The sequence below is a fragment of the Alligator sinensis genome, unplaced genomic scaffold, assembly GCF_000455745.1.
Source record: "Alligator sinensis unplaced genomic scaffold, ASM45574v1 scaffold188_1, whole genome shotgun sequence".
Taxonomy (NCBI): domain Eukaryota; kingdom Metazoa; phylum Chordata; order Crocodylia; family Alligatoridae; genus Alligator; species Alligator sinensis.
In genome coordinates, this window is record NW_005841903.1 from 3854511 (window position 1) to 3881712 (window position 27202).

The 27202-nt window shown below is 39.8% G+C and overlaps 1 protein-coding gene across 6 annotated transcripts in view; it reads left to right on the forward strand.

Annotated features, from left to right (window-relative positions):
* Positions 1 to 24189, forward strand: part of DLG5 (discs large MAGUK scaffold protein 5) — a 134440-nt gene extending 110251 nt beyond the window's left edge. For 4 of the 6 annotated variants that reach the window (XM_025197712.1, XM_025197713.1, XM_025197715.1 and 1 more), the window contains 12 exons: positions 2908 to 3070; positions 4124 to 4257; positions 5630 to 5794; positions 6645 to 6828; positions 7998 to 8146; positions 8564 to 8734; positions 11295 to 11491; positions 14144 to 14287; positions 14503 to 14630; positions 15521 to 15630; positions 19251 to 19360; positions 22547 to 24189. In XM_025197712.1, coding sequence (XP_025053497.1) covers positions 2908 to 3070; positions 4124 to 4257; positions 5630 to 5794; positions 6645 to 6828; positions 7998 to 8146; positions 8564 to 8734; positions 11295 to 11491; positions 14144 to 14287; positions 14503 to 14630; positions 15521 to 15630; positions 19251 to 19360; positions 22547 to 22650 — 1759 coding nt within the window. In that variant the 3' untranslated portion in view covers positions 22651 to 24189. Of the gene's footprint in view, positions 1 to 2907; positions 3071 to 4123; positions 4258 to 5629; positions 5795 to 6644; positions 6829 to 7997; positions 8147 to 8563; positions 8735 to 11294; positions 11492 to 14143; positions 14288 to 14502; positions 14631 to 15520; positions 15631 to 19250; positions 19361 to 19676; positions 19755 to 22546 lie in introns of those variants that run through there. The other 2 variants (XM_025197716.1, XM_025197714.1) reach the window with 2 other exon arrangements.
* The last annotated feature ends 3013 nt before the right edge of the window (positions 24190 to 27202 follow it).

A 27202-nucleotide genomic window follows, 5' to 3' on the forward strand; every position in this document is an offset into this window, starting at 1 on the left:
ACTGTATGCGAGTGGTTACATGTGTGGAAACACTTGGAACATGAGAAATAGTCTGCTGATGATGTGTAAGGGAAGAGTAAAATTTAGCTCACTTCTAGTCATCTTGCTTTCACAGGGCTTCTGTGAAATAAAGCAGTATGAACACACGCACACACTCTTCAGATCTGTCAAGTGAGAAGGCACTGTTTTAACTTTTTGGAGCATGATCATAATTCACCAAAACAGTGATTATTTAACAACCTGGTCTAAAATAAATAGGAACAAAAACTTCTCCTTTAAATTATTTTCTAAACAAAGGCTTCCTTTTGTGTATGTTGTTGAGATTGTAAAGGCACCCTCTGTCCCCACAATTTTAATTCATTCACCTTTTTCCAGTGAGAATAACATAAGTAAAATATTCAGCAACTTTTTTCTGAAGAAAAATATTTTCACTTTTAAAGAAGTAGACAAAAATGATTAATTAACTTTCTTGTCACCACTCCTTAGGGACTGAAGCAGACAATGTGAATATTATAGCATAAAGTGTTACATTCTGTTTTAGTAATATTGCTAATTAAGCCAGATAGCTTTTAAAACATTATTGTTCAATTATTATTATAGATGCATTACTAGCTAATTTCCATGTGAGACTCCCAAGATAGGCTCATGTCATATCAACTTGAAAATTGTATACAATAGTATTCTTGCTCAGATGTGACTTATTTTTCTCCCTCAAGAAAATGAGTTTCAATGTATATTAAAACTTTTTTTTTGCATGGTTTGCATATGTTTTCATCAGTGTTTCTTCCAATCCCACAGTAGAGTAATTTAAAAATCTGTGTGGGTGAATGGTTTGGGAACAAATTAAGATGTAGTAAACAAAGCTGCCAACAATATAATGCAAACATTAATGAGAGTCCAACTTGGTCAGTCTTGCTTAGTCATGGATAATGTGATCATATCATAATCTTTTCTGTAAAAGACTTTCCTTTTTATTCAATGCATTAACTGACCAATACAAGTGGAATTTTTTTGCTGACAGTTTTCAGGTTTCCGTGACTTAGCACAGTTAATTTAATACAGCAGTAAGAACGTTTGGTTTCGGGTTTAACATAGTGTGTACTTGTAATAATACACATTTAGCACTTAAATAGGGCTTTATATTTTCAAAGAGAGCTAATTTAAGTTTTATTGTTATTCTATCCTGCAACAACCATTAATAAGCAGTATTATCATTTTATATAGGAATTCAAATTGAGGTTCTGACATACCCAATGCTAAGGGGGTTAATTCTAATCCTAATGCTGACACAAGATTTCCTAGCTCCCAGAATTAAACCAGATGTCTCTTATATGCTACATTGAGATGTCCCTTTTGAGAGAACAGTCTTGGAAATAGAAGTTAATACAAGCAGGAGTTAGATAAGATGGAAGATACATTGACATAAAACAAAAATGAAAAACAAATCTGGAAGAAATTTTATTTAGGATTTTTGGTGATCTTGAAAGAGTGACCGCAACCATACTTTTTTAGAATAATGAATAAAAAAATCCTCCTTGTTCCTCCCCAACCTGCTCTTTCCAGAGATATCTCAGCCACTGTTTCACGTGTGTATCTGACATGAGCTGCACTAATCTTAAATCCAGTTAACTTTTCTGACTAGATTTAAGAGTGTTTTTGTAGCAGTAAGCATTTCTGGAAATTTTAGCGTCATTTGGCCATATTTGAAAATTATTCACAAGGATTCAATAGCACTGTGTATGAGCACGCCTTAGAAGATTTATGTTTCTGTTCACATGCTCTATGAAGAGCTAGGCCTCTTAGTACAGAAGAGTGTCCTGTTGTTCAGCCACCTTGAAGGATTTGAAATTGGGAAGCATATTATAAGTCCCAGACCTTGGCTTGTGATGTCTGCCTTTGGAAAGCAAGAACAGAAAATCATGCCTTCTGCTGGGAAACACTTGGAAAGGTTTATCTCCTTTATCTGACATGTCATAATGTTCCAGTGATCAGTAAACTTATTGAGAAGCAGATGAGATAAAAGTACTGTAAATGGCAGAAATGATGGGGAATAACTGCACCAGACTTCTTCAAAAATATATGTAGCTATTCTCTTGTTGTACTTACTAGTGTCTGCTACTGCCATGTGTCTTTCTAAGTGTTCTTTTTCTTCTCAAATCTTCTGCATCTTTCAGATATCTGTTCCGTAATAGGTCTTTTCTGAGAATCCCTGTGGCTCCTAGGCCTAGGTTCTCATCCCTAAGGAGTTTGAGGTTGGCCTGATATAAGGTTGTCCTTCTCAAGCAGTATTGCGCACCTTGTGCTATTTTACATGTTTGGATAATTTCCCTGAAGGAGAATTTGCATGGTAATTGTAATGCTACCATGCAAACTGCTGTCTTAATGGCTTGAGTTTGCAACTGCTTAATTTTCATTACTAATTTACGTTTTCTTGCATACAAATTTAAAATTTGATATTTTGCATTGTCCTTTCTTGGTTCACCTCTTATTGTTTACAATGTTTGTTTTCACAAGAGACAGACTCCCAGCATTTATAAACTGTAAGGCACCTTTCAGGAGTATGGTTTGTAAATTGCATATTATATACAGTAGTTTATTTACTTCTATATAATATGGATGCGGAGGTTTCTTTCTTACTTACATCACCACATTAGTATTTATAATTCATGTTTACCATAACATTTTTTTCAGTGGTCATGTATGTGATATACATATAGTTACACCACTGTACATTGCATGTTTTTTAAGGAATGCATATGCAGCAGTTTTTTACAGTATTTTCAGTAGCTGTTCATATCTGCCTTAATGTTCCACTTCAGCTAGATATAAAGGAGGTGCATGTAACTTAAATGTTATGGTTCAAATTCTATTTTTCTCAAATCAGTTTTTAATCATTTCCTTTTATAGGCCATTCATGGAAGAACCACGCCATGTTAAAGTGCAGAAAGGTTCTGAGCCATTAGGGATTTCCATTGTGAGTGGAGAAAATGGTGGGATATTTGTCTCTAAAGTAACTGGAGGGAGCATTGCCCATCAAGCTGGCCTCGAGTATGGTGATCAGTTACTGGAGGTAATTGTTTACTTTCTATGTCCATGATTTATTAAATGAATACAGTTGTCCCCAAGTTCATATATTCATGTGTGCTCACGCACATGCTCACTCTCAGGTTCTCTCTTCCCCTCTCCCTTTCCCCTCCCCTCCACTCTCTCCCTCTCCAATACTAGAATACTGATTCTGAACCATTTATGAAATAATTTTGTCAAGTTTTTTAACAATAATTGCTTTACCAGTCATTACCCTCCTAAGGATGTGACTGCAGCTCACTCTGAGATACCCTAGCTAGCTTTATACTAGCTTGCTCAGTTGCAACAGCAGTATTGAGAAAAGTGAGAACCTGTATATTCAGGTGTTTAACCTGCACAGGCTCTATGGTGCCATACTTACATTGTTATACATATGTGAGTGAACTAGTTTAAAGCTAGCTTGGGTACCCCTATGTGAGCCTGCAGTCACACCTTGGACTGCAGTGTTCCCCTATCCTATGTTTGCGCTGTAGGAAAGTGCATTATTCTTTTTAATATGGGGATGGCACAAGTCTACTGTTGCAATATTTATTAAAGATCTAGATGTATTTAAGGCAAGCCATAGATCCAAACAACTATATAAGCCTTACTTCTTAGAAATTCAGAGTTGGATCCAAGGTTTATGTTCTTAACCCATCTGTACTTAATCACTGGTGTCAAGCTGCACTAAGCCCTAACAAAGATATATAAAAATAAATAAACCAGATGTAGAAGCTGTTTAGAAAACTTTCCAGAGGAGAAGAATACTGTTTCATCCAACCAGAATAAGTATTTTGTTTTGTGGTCAAATGTCACATTTCAAAATTGTATCGATTCCTTCAAAGGAGTAATTAAATAATAACAAAAGCAAAATCAATCCATTCCATAGCAGCACTTTCTCCCTCCCCATCTCCAGCAAACATCTTATAGTCCTTCTACAGCTCAGGAGAATTTAAAAACACAGTGAACAAACTGAGATTCTGAAAGTTTTATAATGAATTTGCCAGTTTTCATTTGAACATTTGACATCTAATGTTTTATATTTTGGGTTTTTTATTAGTTTAATGGAATAAATCTGAGAAATGCTACAGAGCAGCAGGCTCGACTGATCATTGGACAGCAATGCGACACCATTACTATTCTGGCTCAGTACAACCCACATATGTATCAGCTTGGCAATCACTCACGATCTAGGTAAGATTAGCTAGACCTTGAAAAAACTATTATCTGGTTGATGTCATATATCAAGGTGTTAGATATGTTCTATGTTGTGACTGTGCTAATGAAAGATGTGTTTATAAGCAATATGATTACCAAAAAATGCAACATAGATATCATTCATTTTACAAGCAAAGAATTTGGGCATATGTCAGTTTTTTTTCTTTGTTTAGATGTAACATTTCAGAAATATGAAACCAACATCAAATGGTTTTTTTCCCTACTGTTATTATCATACATCAATTTGCTGTTGGGAGCTCACAAAGAGAGCTAGTATTGTTGATAATTTATTTGTCAAAAGTACAATGAAATACTTGTTTCCAAAGCCTATCACCTTTTTATCCAGATATTCAGGAATCTTCTGATACCTACGACCTTGCAACGTCTTGAACTGAAATAAACAGGGCATGTGAAATATGAAAAGACGTTCAAAATAAAGGGCTGTACAAAGTTGTCCTTTGTAAAAATCCACTCATCTTTAAAAACAGGCTGTTAATTCATTCACAAAAGGAGGGAAATTAAAGCCTATCTTCTGTAGGTGTCATTTTCAAAGGTGATCTGTCATGTTCTTGAGAGAGAAAGGAAGTTACTGATATCACTAATATTCAAGCAGCCATAGGCTTTGCTGACCTTTCATTGCCATTGTTGTTTTCTGCTTATAAAAGGGACCAGCATAAGCTGTGAGCATGTGTGTAGTGAGCCCTGATTTTCTGGTTTTCTAAAGGAAAGCAGGAACTGATTTGTAACTATATTAGTTTAAAACATTTCTAGTTTTTTTAAATGCATTTTTCAGGTAATTTTTAATGGACTTCCATAGTTGTTCCCATACATATTGAAATGTTCACATGCCAATGTTTACATTCAGCTCTGTTTGCATTTTCATTTATGAAAACTGCATGTGCAAATGTTGGGTTTACCACGTATAGATAGTGCTTTCCAAGAGACTGCAGCTGAATTTTAAGGAGGCTAAATGAAAATATCATCTGACATGGTTCAGGTTCTTAGGCAGCTCGTGGACTTATTTTAGGACTTAAATTCACTTTTAAATATTGGATGTCATAAGATTCCAAAAAAGTATTTGAAAAATGATCCCACTTCACTTAAACTATGGTTCTATTTTGAGATATGTGATCATATGTAAAACTAAGCTGTGTCTTCCATTCAGAATTTTATAAGGCTCATACTTCTGTTCTGTTTTAAGATTTTCTGTTTGTTATTAACTTGACTTCAGCCTAGATTGTTTTTCCCAAAAATTTAATATTTCTTCATATCTGAAGTGAAAGGTTTGGTACTGGTTGGATTGTTCAACATTTTTACCAGCACTTTTTGATTCTTTCTTTCATTATAGTTCTCGACTGGAACCAGCGAGCAATCATTCCACACCGCAAGGCAGTGGAGCTGCAACCCCTGACAATCATTCCATAATTGATACTGTGAGTGAACAGGATGAAGGAACAATGACGCCTCCATCCAAGCAAACCACACCAACTACTAGTCCCCGGAATTCCATGAGGTAAAGGCTGAACATTTCTCTCTGACATGTGAGGGAAGGAAGAAAGGTACAAAAGAAAAAAAGACACTTGAGAGGGGACATATGATGGAAGTTTATAAAATAGTAAATGGTACAAAGAAAGTAAACAGGGATTGATTATTTAGTGTCTCAGTGCTAGAACTAGGGGGCATAAAATGACACTTAGGTGATAGCTTTAAAACTAACACAGCAAAGTTCTTTCTCACAAAATAGGCAACTAACTTGAGGAACCCATTGCCACAAGCTATTGTAGAGGCCGGTAGCTTAAGCCAGATCAGGAGGGCATTAGATGTATTCTGGGAGGCAAGCTCCATCATAGATAATGAGCATGGTAGATAAATCGAGTGCAGTCCTTGACTCAGGAATTTCTAAACCTCTGAATGCTGGAAACCGCAATAGGAAAGGAGCATGTGTGGAAAATTCTGAACATGCCCTGTTCCTCCCCTTCCTCTGCCAATATGCAAGACAAGAAACCAAGCTAGACCCAGTATCTGACCCAGTGAATGCAATTTCTTATGTTGTTAACTAGATTTCAGAAATCAACTGGCCTTTTTAAAGTAACAGTTGAGGGATCCCATGATCAAACTACTTCCTCATTTCTTACAAGCACATTTCAAAATACATTTAAATAAAAATATAAAACAAAATGACCTGTGTTAGAAATAATATAGGATGCTTGAAGGTAAACTTTAACAATGGTTTTACCTATACAGTATAATAAATGAATATACTTCTTTTTGTTTAGGTGACTAGTTACACCTGCATGTTAACCAAGAACAGTGAATAAACTTTTATTTTAAAAAGAACTTGTCTTGTTTCTTGGTATCAAAAGGGTCCCTATGGATGCAAACAAAAGGACCCCTGAACCTAGGATCGTAGTCATTAAAAAATCCCAAGTTGATCTTGGAATCCAAATATGTGGTGGAAACCTACATGGAATATTTGTGTCAGATGTAGATGATGACAGCCCAGCAAAAGGACCTGATGGACTAGTTCTGGGAGACATAATTCTTGAGGTATGTGATGCAGGTACAAAATATAGGAGATGTATGTTGCTTTCCATGTTTCAGCTTTTTTAGAACAGGACAGTGCAAGAGGGTAACTAAAGATACTTCTAGATTCCTCATAGCAGAAATATGTCCCTTTCTGGCAGTCTTGGCAAACCAGGAGCAGTTGCCCATAAACTTCATTTGTGTAAACTCCACCTTTTAGATCTCTGTCATGAAGCACTCCATTCTGAATGTCATGTTAGGGCTTGCTTACACATGGGAAACTTGTTACAAGTTGTTGCTGAGACCAGTTGATTGCCACCAGTGTCTATAATAGTAGAGACCCTAGGGTAGATGAAGTGTTGCTGGCACTGGATAAACTTTACATCATCTAATTCTGGTGTTGGGATAATAACATTGTGTTTTGTGAGCTGCTCAGATTTAGTAGTCTGTAATGGAGTCTATATGAGTACTTAGAGTTGCTTCTCCTTTACCCTCAGTATGCTAGCATGCGGGTGGAGGCATTGTCTTTGTTAAGTTGCTGCCAATTTCTCTGCATAAATAGCCTAAATCAGGGTTGTGGGGGTGGGGGGGAGGAGGGAGGGGGTACTTGGGAAGGCCTTAAGGGATATGCATGGGTGGGCAGGGATGGAGTGCTGCCACCCACCACCCTGCACTGTCGCCTCCCGGGGCGAGGGCAGTGGCACCCCTCTGTGGGCCGCATAGGTGCTGCCTGTCTGGTCAGATGTGGTGGGGAGGGAAGCTTGTACGCGGTGGCAGCTCCCGCTGCCATCCACCACCCCATGCTGCTGCCGCTCTGCATCTGGCCACGCATCAACCCCTCCTTCCCCCCCCAAATCCAGCTGCTGGGTGTACACTTATTAAAACAGGTTGAAAACCCATGACCTAAATTATAGATCATTATTATTTTCTCAAACTGCCGTGGAGATAGTGTTCTTTTTTTTTTCCTTTTCTCACATGTTCCTTGTATTTTCTTTAGGGATTTCAGTTTTAATCCTACCCCATCTCCACTGGCTATCTTAATCTGGTACCTACACTAATGTGTCTAATGTTATGGCAAGATTTCCTTTGACACAGATAACTAGCTCCAACCTCACATTTTTTAGGCTTTACTAATCCAAGAGCCTATTAAGATGTAACAGGTTTAAAGATTTTGTGGGGGTTATGTTTTACAGTATGGATCTGTTGATATGCGAAATAAAACAGCTGAGGAAGCCTACCTTGAAATGCTGAAGCCAGGAGAAAATATCAGAATAAAGACTCAGTTCAGAATAGAAGAATACAACAAGATAAAAGAGTTACCTGGAGATGGATTCTATATCAGGTATTCAGATGTCCTTTAAATAGCCCAATTCCTAACCCTTTTGTCAACAGCAATTGCATGTGGTGGCAAACCACTGAAAGGCAAGTGAGACCACAAAACTCACCATTAAAATACCTTGCACATATGGCAGAGAGAAGCAACTGGTTGGTCTCTCTTCTTTTTTGCTGACAAGTTAAAGAAAGAAGCCTTAACTTAGCTCATCTTTGGTCTTTTTCTGAATTGGACAAGTAGTATACAAGTATAACTGCAATGTATACCACACGTATAACCGCATACATCATTGTAAGCATGTGACCATTCAGGATATTTGTCAGTAACCCAAATATGTGTTAATTTCTTTTTCTAAATAAGTATATCACATTTCATCTCACATGGTGTAGTTTCAATTAAAGAGTCTGTATATATGTCTCTCTGCAGGGCACTTTATGATCGACTGGCAGAGGTAGAGCAGGATTTAAGCTTTAAGAAGGATGACATTTTGTATGTTGATGACACTCTGCCACAGGGCAACTTTGGCTGCTGGATGGCCTGGCAGCTAGATGAGAATGCTCAAAAGCTGGAAAGAGGACAGATCCCCAGCAAATACATGTAAGTGACCTCAGTGAATAACTGTTTATCACTGTTTAACATGTCTGACTGATGAGATTATAAAAAAAAGAACTGGGTTTGAATCTTCAAAGTTGTATCACTTTTGCAAGGTATTAGTTTCCTAGAAAGGTTATTTTAGGGGTGGCATGTTTTAATAAGACTTAAATAAACCACCCGGTCAAGTCGTTTTTAGTGCTGCCAGGAGTAACCTCCTAAAAATGTTAAGTATATATAGCACCAGGTTATGATCTGAGCAGTAATCAAAATAATTTTCCACAAAAAGACTCATTAATGAACAGGACTAATCCTTTTTTCTTAATCTTCTTTGACCAGGGTATATATTTAGGACTATGTACCCTCACAATCAATTGATGCCAGTAAAAGATTTGCACTGAGATCAGAGGCAGAGTACCATGTATGCAGTAACTACATTTTTAGTTGTTATTTAAAGTCATATTTAACATTACTTAGCAGACAAGTATTCTTTGCTCTCTCATTGTTGCTGCTATTTCTGCCCTTCCTTTTTTTCCCTCCGCATTTGCAGGCTTCCCATATTCCTCCTATGTTAAGTACAGACATTCAAAAAACATGAGCCTGAATTGATTCAGTCTTTGCAGGATAGTTTAACCTGCATAGATTGAACCAATTTGCAAGTGAATAGACATTCCTTTTTAATTCTGGAAATGCAGGCACAGATGTAGTGGCTCAGGCTAGAAGCCAGGGGCGCTAGAACAAGCCCTGGGCTGCAGGGAAGCTGTACTGAGGGAGGGGCATGGCCATGCCCTGGCAGGCCTGAGTATGATTGGGGAGGGATTTAAACCCCTACCCTGGTCTGCAGGGTCCCCAACCAGAGTGTGCCTGGAAGGGGAAGGGGGAAGCAACCCCTGCCAGACATTACCCACCCCCACCCTACCGCTTGAGCGGTGCAGTGCGGGGCGTGGCCAGCCCTGCCAGCAGCAAGAAGTGAACAGAGACAGAGCAGGGTTTAATTCCCCTCTCTGTCCCCTGTCCAAGTGCCAGGGATCCGAGCCAGGACCTGCCTGACCAGGGTGGAGCAGCCTGTGTCGGGGCACCCCCCCTCACTGCTGCAGAGGCAAGGGTGTGGTCAGGTGCTGGCCTGCCATGGCCTCCTGAAACAAAGGGAGCAGGGAGGGGGGCAGGGAGCTGTGCCCCAGGTGCAAACCACAACCACACCTGCATGAGGTGGCAAGACCTGACCTCTGTCCCCAGGCCACGCTGCTGCAATGGGAGGCAGCAGTGGGTCAGGCTCTGTGATTAACCCCAGCTCCCCTCCCCATCCCCTGCCATGGATGCAGCCGGACCCACGTCAGCATCAGGTGCTGCTCACCTCTCCTCCAAGGGACTCAGCCCAGGCACTGCGGCATGGGCCCTATCTGAGGAGATCTTCAGCATGGGACGGAGCCAGCACCATGTCAGTGCCTGTGCTGCTGCTGCCTGCAATAGGAGGATTAACCACCCCCGCCACACCACCACCACCTTCCCCTCAGGCTACTAGCATCTGGCCATGCCCCCCTCACTCCTGCTGCTGAAGCAGCAATGGGTGTGGGAGGCTGGGGACGCCTGGTAAGGGCTGCTGCCCTCCTGCCAGGTAGACCCAGCTGCACTCCAGAGCAGGGTTTTGCACCCTGCTCTGTCAGCTGGAGCAGTGATAGCACACCTGCTAGGGAGGAGAGGGATGGGGCCAACCCTGCTTGGCTGCAACAGATAGCCCAGCCCAGGGCTGCAGAGCATGCTGGGATGCTGGGGGACTCTGATTTAACTTAAACCAGGAAGGAGTCTGGGGAACAAGTTCCATAAACTGGTTTGATCTCAATTGGTTAAGTCTGATACTACATTCAAACAGATTTATCTCAAACAGGTTTTGGCTATTTTGAAACTGGTTTATGTGTACTGAACTTCTGTTCTGTTACAAGTTTAAACCAGTTTCTGATCACTTAAACTGGTTTATGTGTAACTTCTGCCCCTAGCCCTATTGTCACGCTTCCATGCCATTCATAGCTTAAAAACTTCCATGCTGAAATTTTTGACAACAGAAGTTGTAATAAACACACAAGATGGCTGCTAAGTAATGATGCACACGTAGCTAGCCATTCTCACAGCACTTCTCTGAGATGGACAGCAAAACTGGTCCCATTTTTTCGGAGGGAAGAGCATGTGTTGCATGTCAGGGGGCATTGTTTGTTTAAAATAAAATTGTATGATGTGAAATGTGGTTAGTTTTGTTTGGGGCTGCTAACAAAAATAGTCACTTGAGTTTTCACAGATAGCATTAAAAAGTGCAGCTTCTCCTAATCAAAACTTATTTGGCATAGATTTTTGTGGTGTTTATCAGTACTCACAATTTTTTATAGCTTTCAGGTTATGAACTTACTCTTACTGTTGCTTCAGATCACTTGGGAATTACATTAGGAAAGTTTTCCCAGGCAGTTACAGAACCCACTGGTGATGTTAAACTTCTCTTTCCCAAAGAGCAAGCTTTACAATCAGTATGTATATATACTTAAATTAAAATGCAACTGTCTCATCCATTTTGCTGTAGGATGGACCAGGAGTTCTACAGGAGACACAGCATGTCTGAAGCTAAAGATGAAAACAGTTCCACAAAGACATTGTCAGCAGCAGCTCGAAGATCATTCTTTAGAAGAAAACATAAACACAAGCGAAGTGGTTCCAAAGATGGAAAGGATTTACTGGCTCTCGATACAATCAGTACAGACTCCATTCCTTTCATGGATGGCAAGTCCTTTTGTTATTTTTAGTTTCCTTATGGCTCCTATGAGAAATATGGCTTTCTGGTTAGCCTCTACATAAATAAGGGAGAATCACCTGCTTCCCATCACACACACCACCCTCAGCCACCAGTATAGATGCTTGTATTAAGTAACAAAGTAGGCTATCTCAAATCAATAGCTTGTATTAACCTTTTTGAGTCCATCTCCTGAAGGTGAGCACTTAGGCCACTGGCAGATGTTCATTTAAAGGCATCATGAGATCTGGTCTTCAGTCTCAAATTACACCTCCTGTGCATGGCAGGACACAGTTCTGGGATTAGGTCCCAGTCACACCCTACTTGCTAGTGCAAGGGGAACCCAGGAACATGATGCTGGGCTTCCCCTGCATCAATAAGTTGAAAGCCTAGTGCCCAGCAATCAGCTGATCATCAGCTGAGGTCAGGAACCAAACTGGGGTCTAGAACTGGCTCCAGTGTGGTTGTCAAAACCCTATGCTCAACACCTCAGGCTGGGCTGCCAAGGGCAGGAGATCAGAGACTCCCAGCAGGAGAACCAAAGGCCTTCCCATGCTGGAAGTGCTAAACCCCGCACCTGCGCTGTTACTCTTCTATTCCAGGTTCCCTTGTACCGCAGTGAGTAAAAAACACATGAAGCCCACTTAAGGTGCACAGTGATTTTTCCAGGTCCTGATACACTGGGGCTCCAGTGCTTCTCCCCAGTCCCAGGGTCCTATTTAACCAGGACCTTTAAAAACTGCATTTTTGTCTGAGCTGTACCTACAGTTTTCTGATATAACTGGTGCACATGGACCCTGGGATTGGGAGAGGCTCCTTGATTCCATGGTCCCTCGGTGACGGGGTTGTCAGAAAAACATGTGTGTACCTGGGCTGCATATGCAGTTTTTAAAGGTTCTGACATGCCATCAAAGAACCTTTCCCCAATCCTAGGGTCCATCCATCCCGCCTGGAACTTTGAAAATTAGTGTGGAGCTGGGCTGAATAGAGTTTTCTGACACCCCTCGTGCATGGGGACCCTAGAATTAGGGAGAGGTTCCCTGATAGGATACCACTGTGCCAGGACCCTTAAAAAATTGTATGTGTAGCTCAGCCCAGTTGGTTAGGGAAGAGCCGTGTCCTCGGCCCAGGGGCTGCCCTATGCAGGATTTTGACACTCAGCTGAGTGTCAGGATTTGACATGGGTCAGTCTCAACCTGCCACAGGTTCAGTTTAAGGCAAATGAGTCACAAAGACGTTCTACATTGTATGTTGAATAACTTTGTGGTTCATTTTCTATATTATCACACCATAAATTGACTTGAATATGTGGCCACGTTACTATTTAAGGCGTGATAAATAGGTTAATTGTGTCTCAAATGTAATGTGTGCCAGGGGCCTAACATTTGGCTTTCTAAGGAGAATAGTAGTTGTATGCCTTTTGCAATTATTGCAAAAACATAATCTCCTTTGAGAGATGCAGTTGTTTAAACCCAGATTGCTAGACTTTGGCAAAGTGAACTCCTGAGTAAAAAACTGATTTTAATATTACTTATACTAATTTACTGCTTGAAAAAGCACATTGATTGTAAAACTTACTTATTACATTTGCCTTAGAAAATGCCTTAGATATCACTGCAGATTTTGTCTTTTGTAGAAGATGTAGTGGACGCAGACACAGGAAAGCTTGGAACCCTTTCAAAAGGGCAGCAGCTGGTATCTTCTAATTGTTATGCAAGAATGAGCTGAGAACAGTTTAAATGCAGCAAAATTGCTCCAACTTTAACCCTGGATGAAGGAAGTTAGGCCTCTGGCACATGTCACACTTAAGGCACGATTAACTGATTAATCACATCTTAAGTTATTACCTGGCCATGTGTTAATGCAATTAATGGTATGATAAATAAAGAATAAGCCACAAAGTTACTACATAAAAATGTGTAACAACTTTGTGGCTGGTTCTTATCATGCCATTAACCGAACAAGTCTCCAGGCCAATGCTCCCAGCCATGGAGGTGCACCATATGCCTTCGAACCAAGGAGCCAGGATCAACTTATCGTGCTCCTAGTCATGGCAGCCCATGATGCACCCCCAGCTGAGAGCCCTCTCAGATGATAGAGTGCCCAACTGTAGGAGCTTGCTGTTGCAGGGAGAAACCCAGGATCATAATCCTAGGCTCCACCCTGCACTGGCAATAAGGCGTGATGGGGTCTGATGTTGGATCACACCATTACACCTCCTGCCATGCACAAATAAGCTGTGGCAGGGCAGGAAGTGTGATAGTGGGATCGCACATCAGATCCCACGGCACTTTTACTTGCGTGTCATCCAGAGGCATTAAAGTTAGAGTGGATTTGTTGCATTTGAATTGTTCTCAGCTCATTGACACTTAAGTTAGAACTATCAGCTACTGTCCTTTTTTTAACTTTTCCTTTTTAAAAGGGCACCAAACATTTCTGTATCCACACCATTTGTGCTTTGCTAAGTATTTGTGTATCTGATGGATCCAACTTCTCAGAGTAGAATTATGGACCTTTTATCCACAGCTAAAAGTTTGTGTTCAAACCATAGTAATTTGGTTAGTAGGAGTCCTTCAGTTATCTGAACACTTAATGTGAACAATTTCAAGTTGTGTATAAGTGATGTTTCTATTTTTCTTTAGACTCTGTGAGCCTGGCTTACCAGCGTGTACAGAAGGTGGATTGTACCTCTCCAAGGCCTGTGCTTATTCTAGGGCCATTACTTGATGCCGTGAAAGACATGTTAGTCAAAGAATCTCCTGGGAAATTTTGCAGATGTCCTCTTGGTAAGCCTGCCAGGGTACATTTAAACCAATTTATTTGCTTAATTATATAAATGATACAATGATTTATCTTAGCACCTACATTTAACGATCGCACAAAAATTATAGGGTGGGGAGATAAAAAGCAAGACTGAATTTCTGTGGACTGTCCTGCAAGACTTTTTCTGTGACTAAGTAATAAAAATTAACAGTGTATCTGTGTTTTGTTCTTGAAACAGAGGTGATGAAAGCTTCCCAACAAGCTATTGAACGGGGAGTAAAGGATTGTCTGTTTATAGATTACAAACGGAGGAGTGGTCATTTTGATGTGACAACTGTAGCTTCAATAAAGGAGATAACAGAGAAGGTAAATTTTCTTTATGGTATCCTTGCTTTCTCTGTGGTTCTCCAAAATTTACAAAACATGATTTCTGCTATGGGTTTTGGGAGGAAAAATGTTTTATTGCCTTTTTGGCCTTGCTTCAAAAGACTATGAAGAGTTGTTCCCCAGGACATTGTTTTATTTAGACAAAATAAGGTTTATTTAGTGTAGTGCAGTTACTTCATGTCAGTATTTAAAGATTCTTTTATATAATCCTAGCTGTGGAAAAATTGTGGACTGTGGGGTTAATTTTTTCATGTTAGCTAAATTTTAAACATTTTAAAGTTTTTTGATATGTGTATGTGACAGTCAGTACATAAACATTGTAAAAAAAATTAAACAAGCTAAAAGAATTGACATGTGCATGCCGTTTAAAGTCCTGTCAAATGAGGGGTGCATTTTTATTAATGAAGGGAGTAACATATTGTGCCTGTGTAAAAGATTTGAAAAATAATTTATTCTTGAAGACAAAAATTAATATTCAACTTCTTTATCACAGTAGGCTTGAAATGACTTGATTTCATCTGCCTCACACTGTGCTTTCAATTTAATATAAATCTCCTAAATACATTTTTCTTCTATTAATAGTTGTTTCTCATAAATAGTGTTTGTTTCATTTGTTGTCATTTTAAGCAGTAATAAATCCTTTAGACATAATGTACGTTGTATTTACTGCCATAAGATATTTTGCTTAGGGGGCTGGGTAGGTAGAAGGTGTGGGGGGTGAGGGAAGGTGATGCCAGAATGCTAAGTGTGATGTGAAAATGTTGTTGAGTTGCCACAATTGCATTTAGAGGTGGAGTGGGGTTTCCTAAGTTTGCTTATGTTTCTTATCCTGTTTACCTAGATAAATGTTTATATCTATTTGTTTCTAGGACTGTCACTGTTTGCTGGACATCGCTCCTCATGCCATTGAGCGGCTCCACAGCGTTCATATCTACCCTATTGTCATCTTCATTCGCTATAAAAATGCTAAGCAAATCAAGTAAGTGGGAACGATAAGTCATGGATACTTATTTTATGTTACAAGATTAGCTTCTGCCTCAAAGCAGAATGTGCATTTTTGTCTTGCAAAATCGTTTTGAGGTAAATAGTATTAATTTTATCTCTGTTTACATGGAGAAAAATGGTATGCCCAAAGGGAAAAGAACAGTTCCACTTAAAATCTGAGTACCAGAGAGCACTCTGGGCACCTATACACGTGGCAGACTTCTGCTCCACCGCGTGCTAATTAGCATGCTCCAGCAGCCTCCATAGCACATGTATTTAGCATCCCTGCATTTCAAAATGGTGGTGGGGGTTAGTTAATGCACCTCCACTGCCATTTTGAAGCATGGGACACTGAATACACATGACACTGCGGCTCTGAGAGCTGCTCTAATTAAAGTGAACCCACACACACCCACACACACCATGGAGCACATGTATAGATGCCCTAAGTGGTAAATGCAGGAGGCAAGGAATTTTGTCCCTCCATTTGAGCTGGTATTGGGAATGTAAGTCTGCGTAGCTCCTTTGCTCTATATCCCTTTTTACCAGTGGAGGCCAACCTTTTTGGTAAATATGCCACAAATTTAAGCCTCATGCCCTCTCCAAGTACCGCTGTGTTCCCCTTTCCCTGCTCAATCTGCTTCTCTGCTTTCTGTTCCCTGCCCTATGCCTCCTACCTAATCTGCTGCTTTTTTTTCCTGATCCCTGCCCAAATTTCTATTCTGCTTTCTACTTCCTGCCCCATCTGCTGTGCTGTTTACTCCTTTCCTGATCTGCAGCATGCCATGCACAGGGGCTGCCCTAGCAGACGTGCTGCGGTTGGCCATCTCTGCCCTACGCAGTTGAGGCAACTTATTTTGAACACATCTCCCTACCTCTAGGCTGCCGTAAATTGATTGTCTTCAGAAGTCACCTTCCACAACGTGCAATCTTGCCTGGCCCCCAAGCATGGTCAGTTTAATTTTCAGAGAGCCAAGAATAGGAAACTGGTGTTCTGACTTATGGTCCCCCTATTCATATTATGAGTTAGCGTTCCCTTTTACTGGGTGTACCTATCTAAGAAGTCTGCTGTGCAGTTGACTAATTAACTGCCCAGTAAACAACTCAGTGTCTACATGTATGTCCTATTAGGGCACACAGAACTAATAAACTCCACAACAGGGTAGCACTTGTAAATTCTAGTGCTACAGAGTTTCTTCATGCGCAGCAGCGCACATGTGAATGCTGACTGGCTGGCTGGAGCATGAGGCTACTTGCTGGCTGGTCCCACGCTAAAGTACCCTCATGCCCCAGCCAAGCCTCCGCAGCACATTGAACCAGGTTGGACCATTCCTGGGCTGGCAGGCTGACCCTCTGGGCCCCCTGCTAGCTGGGTCTGTTCCGACTGGGCCACACATGTTGCACATGAATAATGAATAAACTCCAGAGCTAATTGCTCTGGAGTTTTGTTCCTTGGCACACATTCAAACAGCATGCCCAGGAGCAAAAAACTCTGGAACAATAAACTCTGGAGTTTATTCACATGCACTAATTGTACATGTGAATGCACCCACTGACTAGTTCAACCAGTTACATGCAGACAGAGTTGTTTTGCTAAGGTATCCTTATATGAACTGTGCTCTCATTTTGAAACCTTTCCTCCAGAGCCGTTTGTTGGTTTTTTAGTTTGTTTTAGGTATATAACAATTACACGAAGGAAATAGTTTCCTTTATACCACTGGACCCTGTAATTTATCAAACTTTAAGGATCCTACATAAATATTAAACTACAGAAAGTATATTTGATTTTTCCCCTTCAAATAAATAATGCTTGAATGTCAATAAAAGTGTAGTCATTCATTTTGAAGCTCATCCATTTAAAGAAAAATGAATGTCCCCACCATAGACCACCAGCAAATCAACACGGTACATTAAAACTCCCCACTCTGTATGGTTATAGAGCCACATGTTCAGATGTTAAAGGAAACTCTTGTGTGATGAGCATACTTAAAAATCAGGTCCACTGCTCTTAGTTGTTTTCACCCTTCAGAACAAAGAGAAATAAAGTAAAGTGAAGCATTAATCTACCAGAAAAAAATCAGGCTATTTCTGCATTCATCAAGACAAGATAGAGTTGCATGTTGCCATTGGGAATTACTTGTTCCCATCAGAGGATTTGCAAAAAAACATGCAAGTAATTTTACACAAAACCCTTTTGGTTTCAGTGGGTCCTGTGCTCTTAAGTCATGTGCGTGCTTTTGAAAACCCCACCTGGAACAGTAAATCAATATGTACAATACCACTACAACAGTGCCCATGTTTGATGTATAAGCTAAGCAGTGTGAGGGCATGCAAGCCATAGTTTTTATCTACATTTTTACTATTTCAAACAGAAACTTGCCATGATTCAAATCTAAGAGAGAACAAGTTCAGCTAGCTCAGTAAGAGCTATGAGAGCCTGCTGCCTTTATAAAAAGTCTTTACCAGTCTGAGCATTCTTTATGCTGCAGCATGCAAAGCAAAATAGCTGAATAAAGGCTATTTGCTTAATTCATATGAGAGTACCTTCTAGAAACAGGCCTGAGACAAATTCATAGATCTGAATAATGTCAAAGACACTCATTGACCCAGAGGGACAGACTTCCATCTTCAGCTCCCTCTGTGCAAAAATGAAGTTTATTTCCTACCTATGGGGACTTTTTACCATCTTGTACCATCTACACTTTTCCCAGAGCCTGACGAAGGGACTTTGCTCCCAAAAGCTTGCAGAAAAGGACAATTTTCTTGCCATTTTCCAGTTGGTCTAATAAAAGGTATCATTTTGGAACCAAGAGTTCTAGTTTTTTGTATGTAGCTCTGACTAGTATAGCAGTACTGACCTCAATGGAGACTTTATAGGCTGATTTATCTCTAATTGGTTGTTTTGCCAACAGCTGGAATCCACATTTCCTACCTTCACCAATTTCCTCTGCTAAATTTAGTACTGTATGACTATATTTGGTTGCAGAGTATGAAAAATATTTTTGAAGTCCTTTGCTAGAGCAGTTTCTTTAGTGTTGGTTTGTCTAAGATACGGGTTGGCAATTTAGTCAGCGTTGAAGGCTGAAAGTTTCCACCCCTCTGCCCCCCTACCCCCCCATTCCAGCTGTCAGATATCAGACCCCTCTGCAACAAAGTTAAACTCAGACATTGTGAAGCAGCAGGCTCTGCACTGGAAGAGAGTGCTGCAGAGGGGATGGGTGGCATCAGACCCCTTCACAGGCAACAGGTTGCCAACATCAGGTCTAAGGGGTAGTTTTCAAAGGATATATATGATATTTTTAAAAAGACCTATTAACTTTGGAACAGGTTGAGATTTTTTTTTTTCCTTCCACAGGTCTGCTAATTATGTCAGGCTAAATTTCTTAATATTGCAATTCAAATAGATTGTTAAGAATACCACTTAAGAAAAAATCCACTGAAAGTCGCCTCATATTAATGGCACTATTCCACAGAATACACCAGGCGGCGCTCTCTGCACAGGATTATGCCTGTAAATTATGAAAGACTTTCACGTTAAGACATCTGCATGCAACTCATCTCAGGTCTGTTGAAAAGCTTGCTTAACAATGATTCTTTTCTTTTCCTTTTTTATAGAGAGCAAAAAGACCCGATCTTTCTGAGGGACAAAGTTACACAAAAACATTCCAAAGAACAATTTGAGACAGCTCAGAAAATAGAACAGGAATACAGCAAGTACTTCACAGGTTAGTATGTAATCTCCATTTCAGTAAGAATGCAGTTGCAATTAATTTCACCTGCATTGAATTTTGAAAAATCAGTTAGTTAATAAGAAAAGAGGGGTTTTTTTACTGGTATTTTTTAACCTCCCATTGATTTTGATTAAATTTATGCTCTAGTTTTTCAGAGAGAACTACAGTATTTTTCAATAAAACATTATCACAAGTGTTTTCCTTTACTTTACAATAAGTTCAGCTTATCAAATAATACATTTTGATATTTAAAGATGCATCCAATCCCCTAAAATGTACATAAAGACATATCTTTATCTTCTTTCAACAGTATTCCTTTTAATTTATTGTCCATGGGAGTCCTGAAATCACAACTATTTAGTGTGCAATATGGAGTGAATTTTGGTTTCATTGTTTAAAGTGAGTTTTCTACACTAGAGAGATTTTGTTCAAAATGTACTACAAATAATATATGGAGCAGTCTAATGGAATTACTTAAAGTAGTCACGAGGAGCCTGTGATTTTTGCTGTCATGACATTGCGACATTCATTGCTTTTCATTCTTGCTACAGTATGGTCTTCCTGAGTTGTAACAAAAACAAATATACCAAGTATATAATGGGTTCTAGTTAATAGCACTGACATGATGCATGCTGTAACAAGCTTTAAAAGGGCAGTACAGTTTTTCAAAGTTTTGTTTATCAGCCATTGTTTTCACTGTCACTTGGAAGCATGGCCCATAAACATGATGGAGTGTATTTAATTGCAATATAAAACTCACAATATAAACCCTTAAATTCTATTTGGAAAGTAGTTATCTGATAAATTTTCCCTGAGATGATGTTGCAGTACTTGATGCTGCTTCACTTCATTTTTAAGTACCTCACCAAACTCTCCAAAACACAACTGGAAAAAACTTTGCACTGTAGAAGTGAATGGCACCACTGTCATCAAGGGTCTCTAGAAGCAAAGCATGACGCATAGTTTTTAAAGAATCCTTTAATTTGGTGGAGGGAAGACGAATGAGATTTTTATATTATTGATTTTGGTCAAATACACGCAGAATACAGAAATGCCCCTAGGTATTTGTCTGTCTTGTCTTCTAACATTCGTTGAGAGAAGTCACAAATCATTAAAAATGACAATTTTCTAGTGACTAGCTATTACATAGAAAGATTTAATACTTATTAAATAAAAAGAATACTCAGTGTCAAGAAAATACCGTTAAACTTCTGAGCTATGTATATAGTTAGTTTCAATAAACACATGCTGTTGTCTGCTCCCTGTATGTGATTACAGCCACTTGTTGCATCTTGTCTTCATTGATGCCTGATTGTAAAGTGAACTGTCTGAGACCAGGAACTCCTTGACTTCAGTAAGTTCCTGTGTAAAGCACCTTGCAAGATGAGGGCTTATATTGTAAGGATTGTAAGCACTATGAGTATGATTGAGGGCCTTGAAAATTACTAAATCAAAACAACTACATTCCAACTGCTGTCTGGTTTCAACAAATGGAATATTTTCATTTATGATTTAGTACTTAGCTACAAGACGCTTTGGGTAGGGAGGAAGACATAGTTTTCACAGATTGCTATATAATCTTGCACACTATAGCTTTTCCCCCTAGCTGCTACATACCTTCAGTTCTGAACCGTGTGGAAGCTTCAGGAACTTTTTTGCTGAATAACCTATTCAGGCTATCTTTACTCTTCCCCAAAAAGATAGCACGTTTTATTAACTGTATTGAATTTTAATGCTCCTGTTCACCAAACACAAAATTGTCTGTTTTGCCTCCTGGATCCAAATTTGTGATATGTGGCCAATTATAATTTTTTAATGTTATTAAAGTGTCTGTTTTCAGAAGTGGAAAAACTATCTACTGTCTGATATTTTTTCCTGTTATTCCATCTTGATATTGGCTGTATTCAAAGGGCGTTTTAAACCAGATTTTAAATCACATAACTTTTTTGTCTAATGTCTTAAAGCTCGTAGGTTCAGTCTCCTTTGTCTGTACTGGTATTTTTTCATAGTAAGTTTCCTGTGGTTGGAACAAGATGGAAGCAGACAGTACATATATAACAATGCCACTGTAGGCAAGACCCAAACTTTGGGTAGCTTGCATTACCTGTTCAGAACTACCTAGTTTCAGATCATTTTGAGATGAGGCATAGGGGAAGTCTATTGTAGTAAGTGATGCTATTATGATACATAATTCTCAATGTTAGATTTTGCCTGAGCACTCCAGAACAGTTAAAAGAGATTTTCAGCAGAAGAGCCCTTGCCTCTAGATCAGTGATTCTTAGCCAGGCTGCCTAAAGATTCTTTGAAGGGTGATGCACAGTACGAGGAGATAAGCGCAGGCTCAGGTTTGTTCTCCAACCCCCACTACTTGGCCCCTCTGCAAGGAAACAAGGACTGTAATAAATAAGATAGTTTTGCTACTGTATTCACAAAAGCTATGGAGGGAGTGCCTTGAGTCTAATGGGGGTTGGGGGAGGGCTTGAGGCTAGAAAAGTTGGGAATCACTCCTGTAGATCTTCTTCTGCAGCCTGTTTGGCAGGCCTCAGGGTGCAATGCAGGGTGGATTGCTTTTTGTCTTTGGTTTATTGTTATTATCTGTGGTTTTTCTTGCTGCTGCTGTTTGCTTTTTGTTCCCTGAGCATGGCTGTGGCTTTCTGGTGGCAAAAGTGTTGGGATTTTTTAGCTCAGCCTGTTGTCAGCTGCTCTATAAGTGGTTTCAAATATTTGTAAATAGTTCCTAGTTGCTACAGCTATGAGCTCCATGTATGTTACCGCATAAATATTACACCCCAAGGACCACTTGCTCCATCATGGAGGTTTAAAGATGGTCAGAACCTGTTATATCATAATAGATTCAAACTTGGCAACCTGATATCTCTGAAAACAAATTGCAGAGTACTTTGTAACAAAACAGTTGTCTTAGTTGATTATAGCCACAGATCTTACTGCTATCCTGTGTCATTTCAAGGGTTAGTAGAAGAGCTAATATATTAAACGTTTAACCCTTCTACTCTGTTACCCTTGTTTGAACATGTATACGCATGTAACAGATACTCAAGGTGTAAAAATATACATGATCTGTTGATAAACACTTTTAAAGAAAATACCTAACACTTGCTGTCTGAAATAAGTCAAGTCTTTCAAGTATCTGATTTGTGTGTGGGCATTTTCTTTTTGTAGGTGTTGTCCAGGGAGGAGCCCTTTCAAGCATTTGCACTCAGATTATGACAACTGTCGATCAAGAGCAAAACAAAGTCCTGTGGATTCCAGCTGGCCTGCTATAGATATTTGCTGTGAAGCTATTCTCCAGATGTAAATAGCAATTAACCTTTTTCCAATGGACACATCATTTATGTCTTTATAGAGATATAAATGATTGCTTTTCATGAAGGGGAATGATACACTGAACACAAACAAAATCAACAAGGTGTGTAGAAGGGATAGCTCTTTATCAGAGAACATTGTCCTGCATAAAAACTGCAGGATGGGCTATAACCTAGGTGTACCTTTTCATAAGAGGTGAATATAGTAATGCTGCGAAATAACCCTTTAGAATGACGTTTACAAAAACCTTTTCAAAGTATTTGGTTGTTGATGTTTACTTGAATGACCTTTATTTTTTTTAAGTCTGTCTTCTTTCCCCTAATGAGACAACTCTCCAAAATGGAGTGAAGTTTCCACAAATAAATGGATTTGCAGGCAATGTGATTCTACCTTGCAGTTCTGACCTTTTCCGAGCGCATTGTTGACATGACTACTGGGTAATCATGCAGGGTTTGTGATCAGTACATCTTGGGAGTGAGCTCAGAAGGAAGAGCCCTCCTTCCCAGGGCAGACCACTGTTTGTAGTCTATGAAAGTTTAGCTGTCAAAGATACTGTTTTTGTTTTATGCATGGATCTAATATTTAAACTTTGTAATATATCTGATCAATCTGAACTTAGTATGTGTTTAGAAATATTTTTTGGTTGTTGGGCCTAGTCAAAGTAATGATGGGGAGAGTCGATAGCTAGGCCTAGCATGCCGTGTTTGTCACTTTTAGATACTGTAAATATTGAAAGCAAATGTTGGTGCAATTTTGCCGGGTAATTCTTAAGCTTTGTACTTCAGTGTGTAGCATTCACATAGATTTGTATTTAATATAAGAGCAGTCACCGTTTTAGGTCTTTGAACGAGAGCCTTTAGGGAGGTACGTTAATTGTTAGTGTTTTCACTGTCAACAAGTAAGTGATCATTTAGTTTTGTTGCAATACTCTTTTACCTGTTGAACCAAACTTCATGGTATTGGTTCCTTTTTTGTTTTTGCACTTCTGAGTCTGTGTTTCTAACACAGGGTTTGTTTTCTATCTTTTCATTAACTGTCATGTTTGTAGGTACTGTACTTAAATTGTTATTTGAAGTATCATTTAAATAGGGCTGTTTCTCAGTGACTGTTCCTAACATTTCATTATGTAGCAAGAAGTATTTTCTTTTATTAGTTTTACCCAACAGTCTGTAGTTATTTTATTTGCTGGGGGGGTTTTAATTAAAAAGGGATTCTTCTTGCACAGTTCTTCAAAGAAAAAATTGGTCCTAAAATTTAACTTCTGTTTTACAAGTACTATTTTATAGCTCAAAATACTAAAGAAAAGAAACGTAGGCAATGAATGGATGAATTATTAGTCAAAGTACTTTTCATGGTGAGGGACAGTGGTTATTTTTTTTAAGTGCGATCAGAATGGACTCCAGTGGTACAGATAAAACAGACAGGTACTGTTCTGGCTTGGACTTTCTGTACTAAAAATAAACATGTCACTTTGTATCAATAAAAGGTAAAGAAACTGATTCCTGTGTTAAGTAAAGGTCAATTTCTATAACTTGACTTGTATTTAAGGACTATTTATATTGTCTCTAGCACTTTTTAAGAGACATATGGGGCCGCTTTTTAGTTAATTGGCCCCATAAAATTTCCTTGTGTAAAAACTAATTTTTGTCAATTGAAATTGATGTGTGTACTTGACTGAAATTGATGTATGGATATTGGAGGTTCTACATAAGTAGGTATCTTCAAAATAGGTTCTGCAGTCACAATTTGTGTACTCATTTCTCCTGGTATGGAGAAACTGGAATTGCATTTCTCCTGGTATGGTCCTTCATCATAGTGGTGGAATTTGGGCTTATCAGTTGTTCTTTCTCAAATATATTCCTCTAAGAAAAGCCTGCTAACTGAGCATTGATGAAAAATTGTTCTTAACCTATGTATTTAGGAATTGAGCATTAACAGATGTAAATCTAACCCACTTCTCATGCTCCTTAGGAAGCCATTTCTGCTGTACCAAATACAGTAGATGAAGTGTATGAGGTAAAGCACTTGGAAGAATGGAAATTTTGGAAATGGAAAAAAAATGCTTTGTTAGCCTGTAAAATACGGTCCTAGCTTTTTTATTCTTCAGCAGAGTAGGTGTTGCACACAACACAGTAGAATTTTATATGCCACTTGTGCCAAGAAAAGCAAGCTTGTGGACTAAAATAAGCAAATGTATCACAAAAATGAACCCACGTTTCTGCTATAAACAGCAGAAACATAACAACACAAAAGACTTTAGGGATGATTACTAGGTTTGTCCAAAGAATCAGTTTGTCAGAGTGTAAAACACTGTATTTAGTTCTCTATGTTAATTGTGATAGATATGTAATAACATTGCTATCAAGGCTACTATAGGGATAGCTGTTTAAGAGGTGTGTACAGATGTGGGATTCAGCATCAGTTTAAGGACCCATTGTTCAACTTCATCAGAAATAATATTAACCCACAGCAGTGTAATTAGCACACTTGCCATGTGTTCTGCTGGTCAGAATGTTGAAATGAAGTATTTGCTAAACATGCATCTTGTCCACGTGATTTAGTGACGTTCGGTTTTACTGACATACTGCATTCTATTACGTGGTGCAACATTTTAGGCCTATATTTGCCACAAATGTCAGAATAAAATAATCTTGGCCAGGTATAGACAAAACATATTTAAACTTGTACTTTGTCCAAAATATTAAAAAAAAAAAAATTAAAAACTTTCAAAGTTTTCAAGGTAAAACTGAGTTCTGAAGACCTGTACCTACAAGCTACTATGACTACTATATGACTACTGGCTTAGAGTTATTAAGTAACCTCTTTGAAGACTATCATATTTTGGAAAGTTACCCTAGTTATTACTCAGCACACATTTCTCAGTGGAGTGCACTATCTATGACTGGACAAACACTCCCTCTTCATTTTGTATTGCTCTGTCTCAGGGGTGGGCAATTGTTTGGGCCTGTGGGCCACATAGGGAGTTTTGATGAGCTTTTGTGGGCTGGGTCAGCTCCCCCCCTCTCCCCCACCTTCCGCATGCAGTAGCTCACCAAAACTCCCTTAGTGGCTCTGCTCTGCACTTGGCCAGGTAACTAAGATAGGGCCATAGGTGGGCAGGAAGTGGGATGGGTGGGCAGTGCCAGGGCTTAGATCACAAGGTGGTGACAGTGCAAGGCTGGGGCCAGGGCAGAGCTGCGATATGCAGCCCACTCACCCCCATGACAGGCTCCAGTCCTGCAGGCAGGGATGTGCGGGGAGTAGATCACGGCTCTGTTATTGTCCAGTGATTCCAGGGTCTCTATGAACAGCAGCTTGGACCCGAGCAGACAGGGCACATGGCTGGGCGGATGGCATGGAGTCACTGGCAGGCAGCGAGCTGCGTCCAGGGTCAGGTCTGGGGTCTTGGGGCAGCGACAGCACAGGGCCTGGAGCAGAGCCACAATCTACTCCCTGCATGCCCCTGCCCGAAGAACCCATACCCATTGTAGCTCAGCCCCATCCCCGCACTGTCTCTGCCCTATGATCCCAGCCTCGCTTGCCTATCCTGCTCCCAGACACAGCTCCCTACCTGCTCACGGCCCCCATTCCATCCACCTGGTTGCACACCCTGCCTGCATGGGTCCTGCCCCCAGCAGTGGGTGTGGGGCAGATGGGCCAGGGTGCCCAGGCAACAGGACCGGGTCCAGCTGCAGTGGCACCATTGCCAGAACTGCTGGGAAGCAAGTCTGTCTGCTGTGCCGCCCGGCCCTGCTGTGCATCCAGGGGCAGCAGGACCAGTCACATGCACCACAGCCTGGGCTGCCCCGCTCAGGTGGGCTGGGCGGGACGAAGGGACCCATCATGAGCCAGGCAAAATCCCTCAGTAGGCTAGATCTGGTCCGTGGGCCATATTTTGCCCATTCCTGCTTCATCTACTAATTATATTATTGCCTCCTACAGTATAAGATTATTTCCAGAACCTGATAAAATTATCCATAAGTCTCTATCAAATAAATGAAATGTATCCAGATTTTTGTTGCGTGTCTGAATGAAATTAGCATTACAGCTACTATACCATCAAGAAAAAAAAAATTGTTTTGGTTGGGAAGAGTTGTCATAGGAGCTCTGCTCCTAGTATGGAGCATGGAGACTGGGTCCACACACAATCCTTACCAGTACAACATTACCATTAGGAAGATGGTGTTTAAGTTATAGAGTGGATGCAGTTATAAACCAGAATAATGGCTAATTATTTTGTTATAGTTATTTCCTATCCCATATAGAAGTAGCACCTTCATATCAATACTGGTGTATCCAATCTCCAAGGGGTAAATAGAAGGATACAGTTAATTAATTATACAGATATATTAGTAAAATGTACTAGTGTAGACAAAGCTTAAGAAAAGTGTTTTTTTTATTTTTTATCTTCGTATTCTTTTATGGTCCTGGTACAAGTGATGCCTTCACTAATTATAACAGAAGGCATTTCTCTCTGGTTCTACTGTCTTATTTTGTGTGCTAGGCACTATT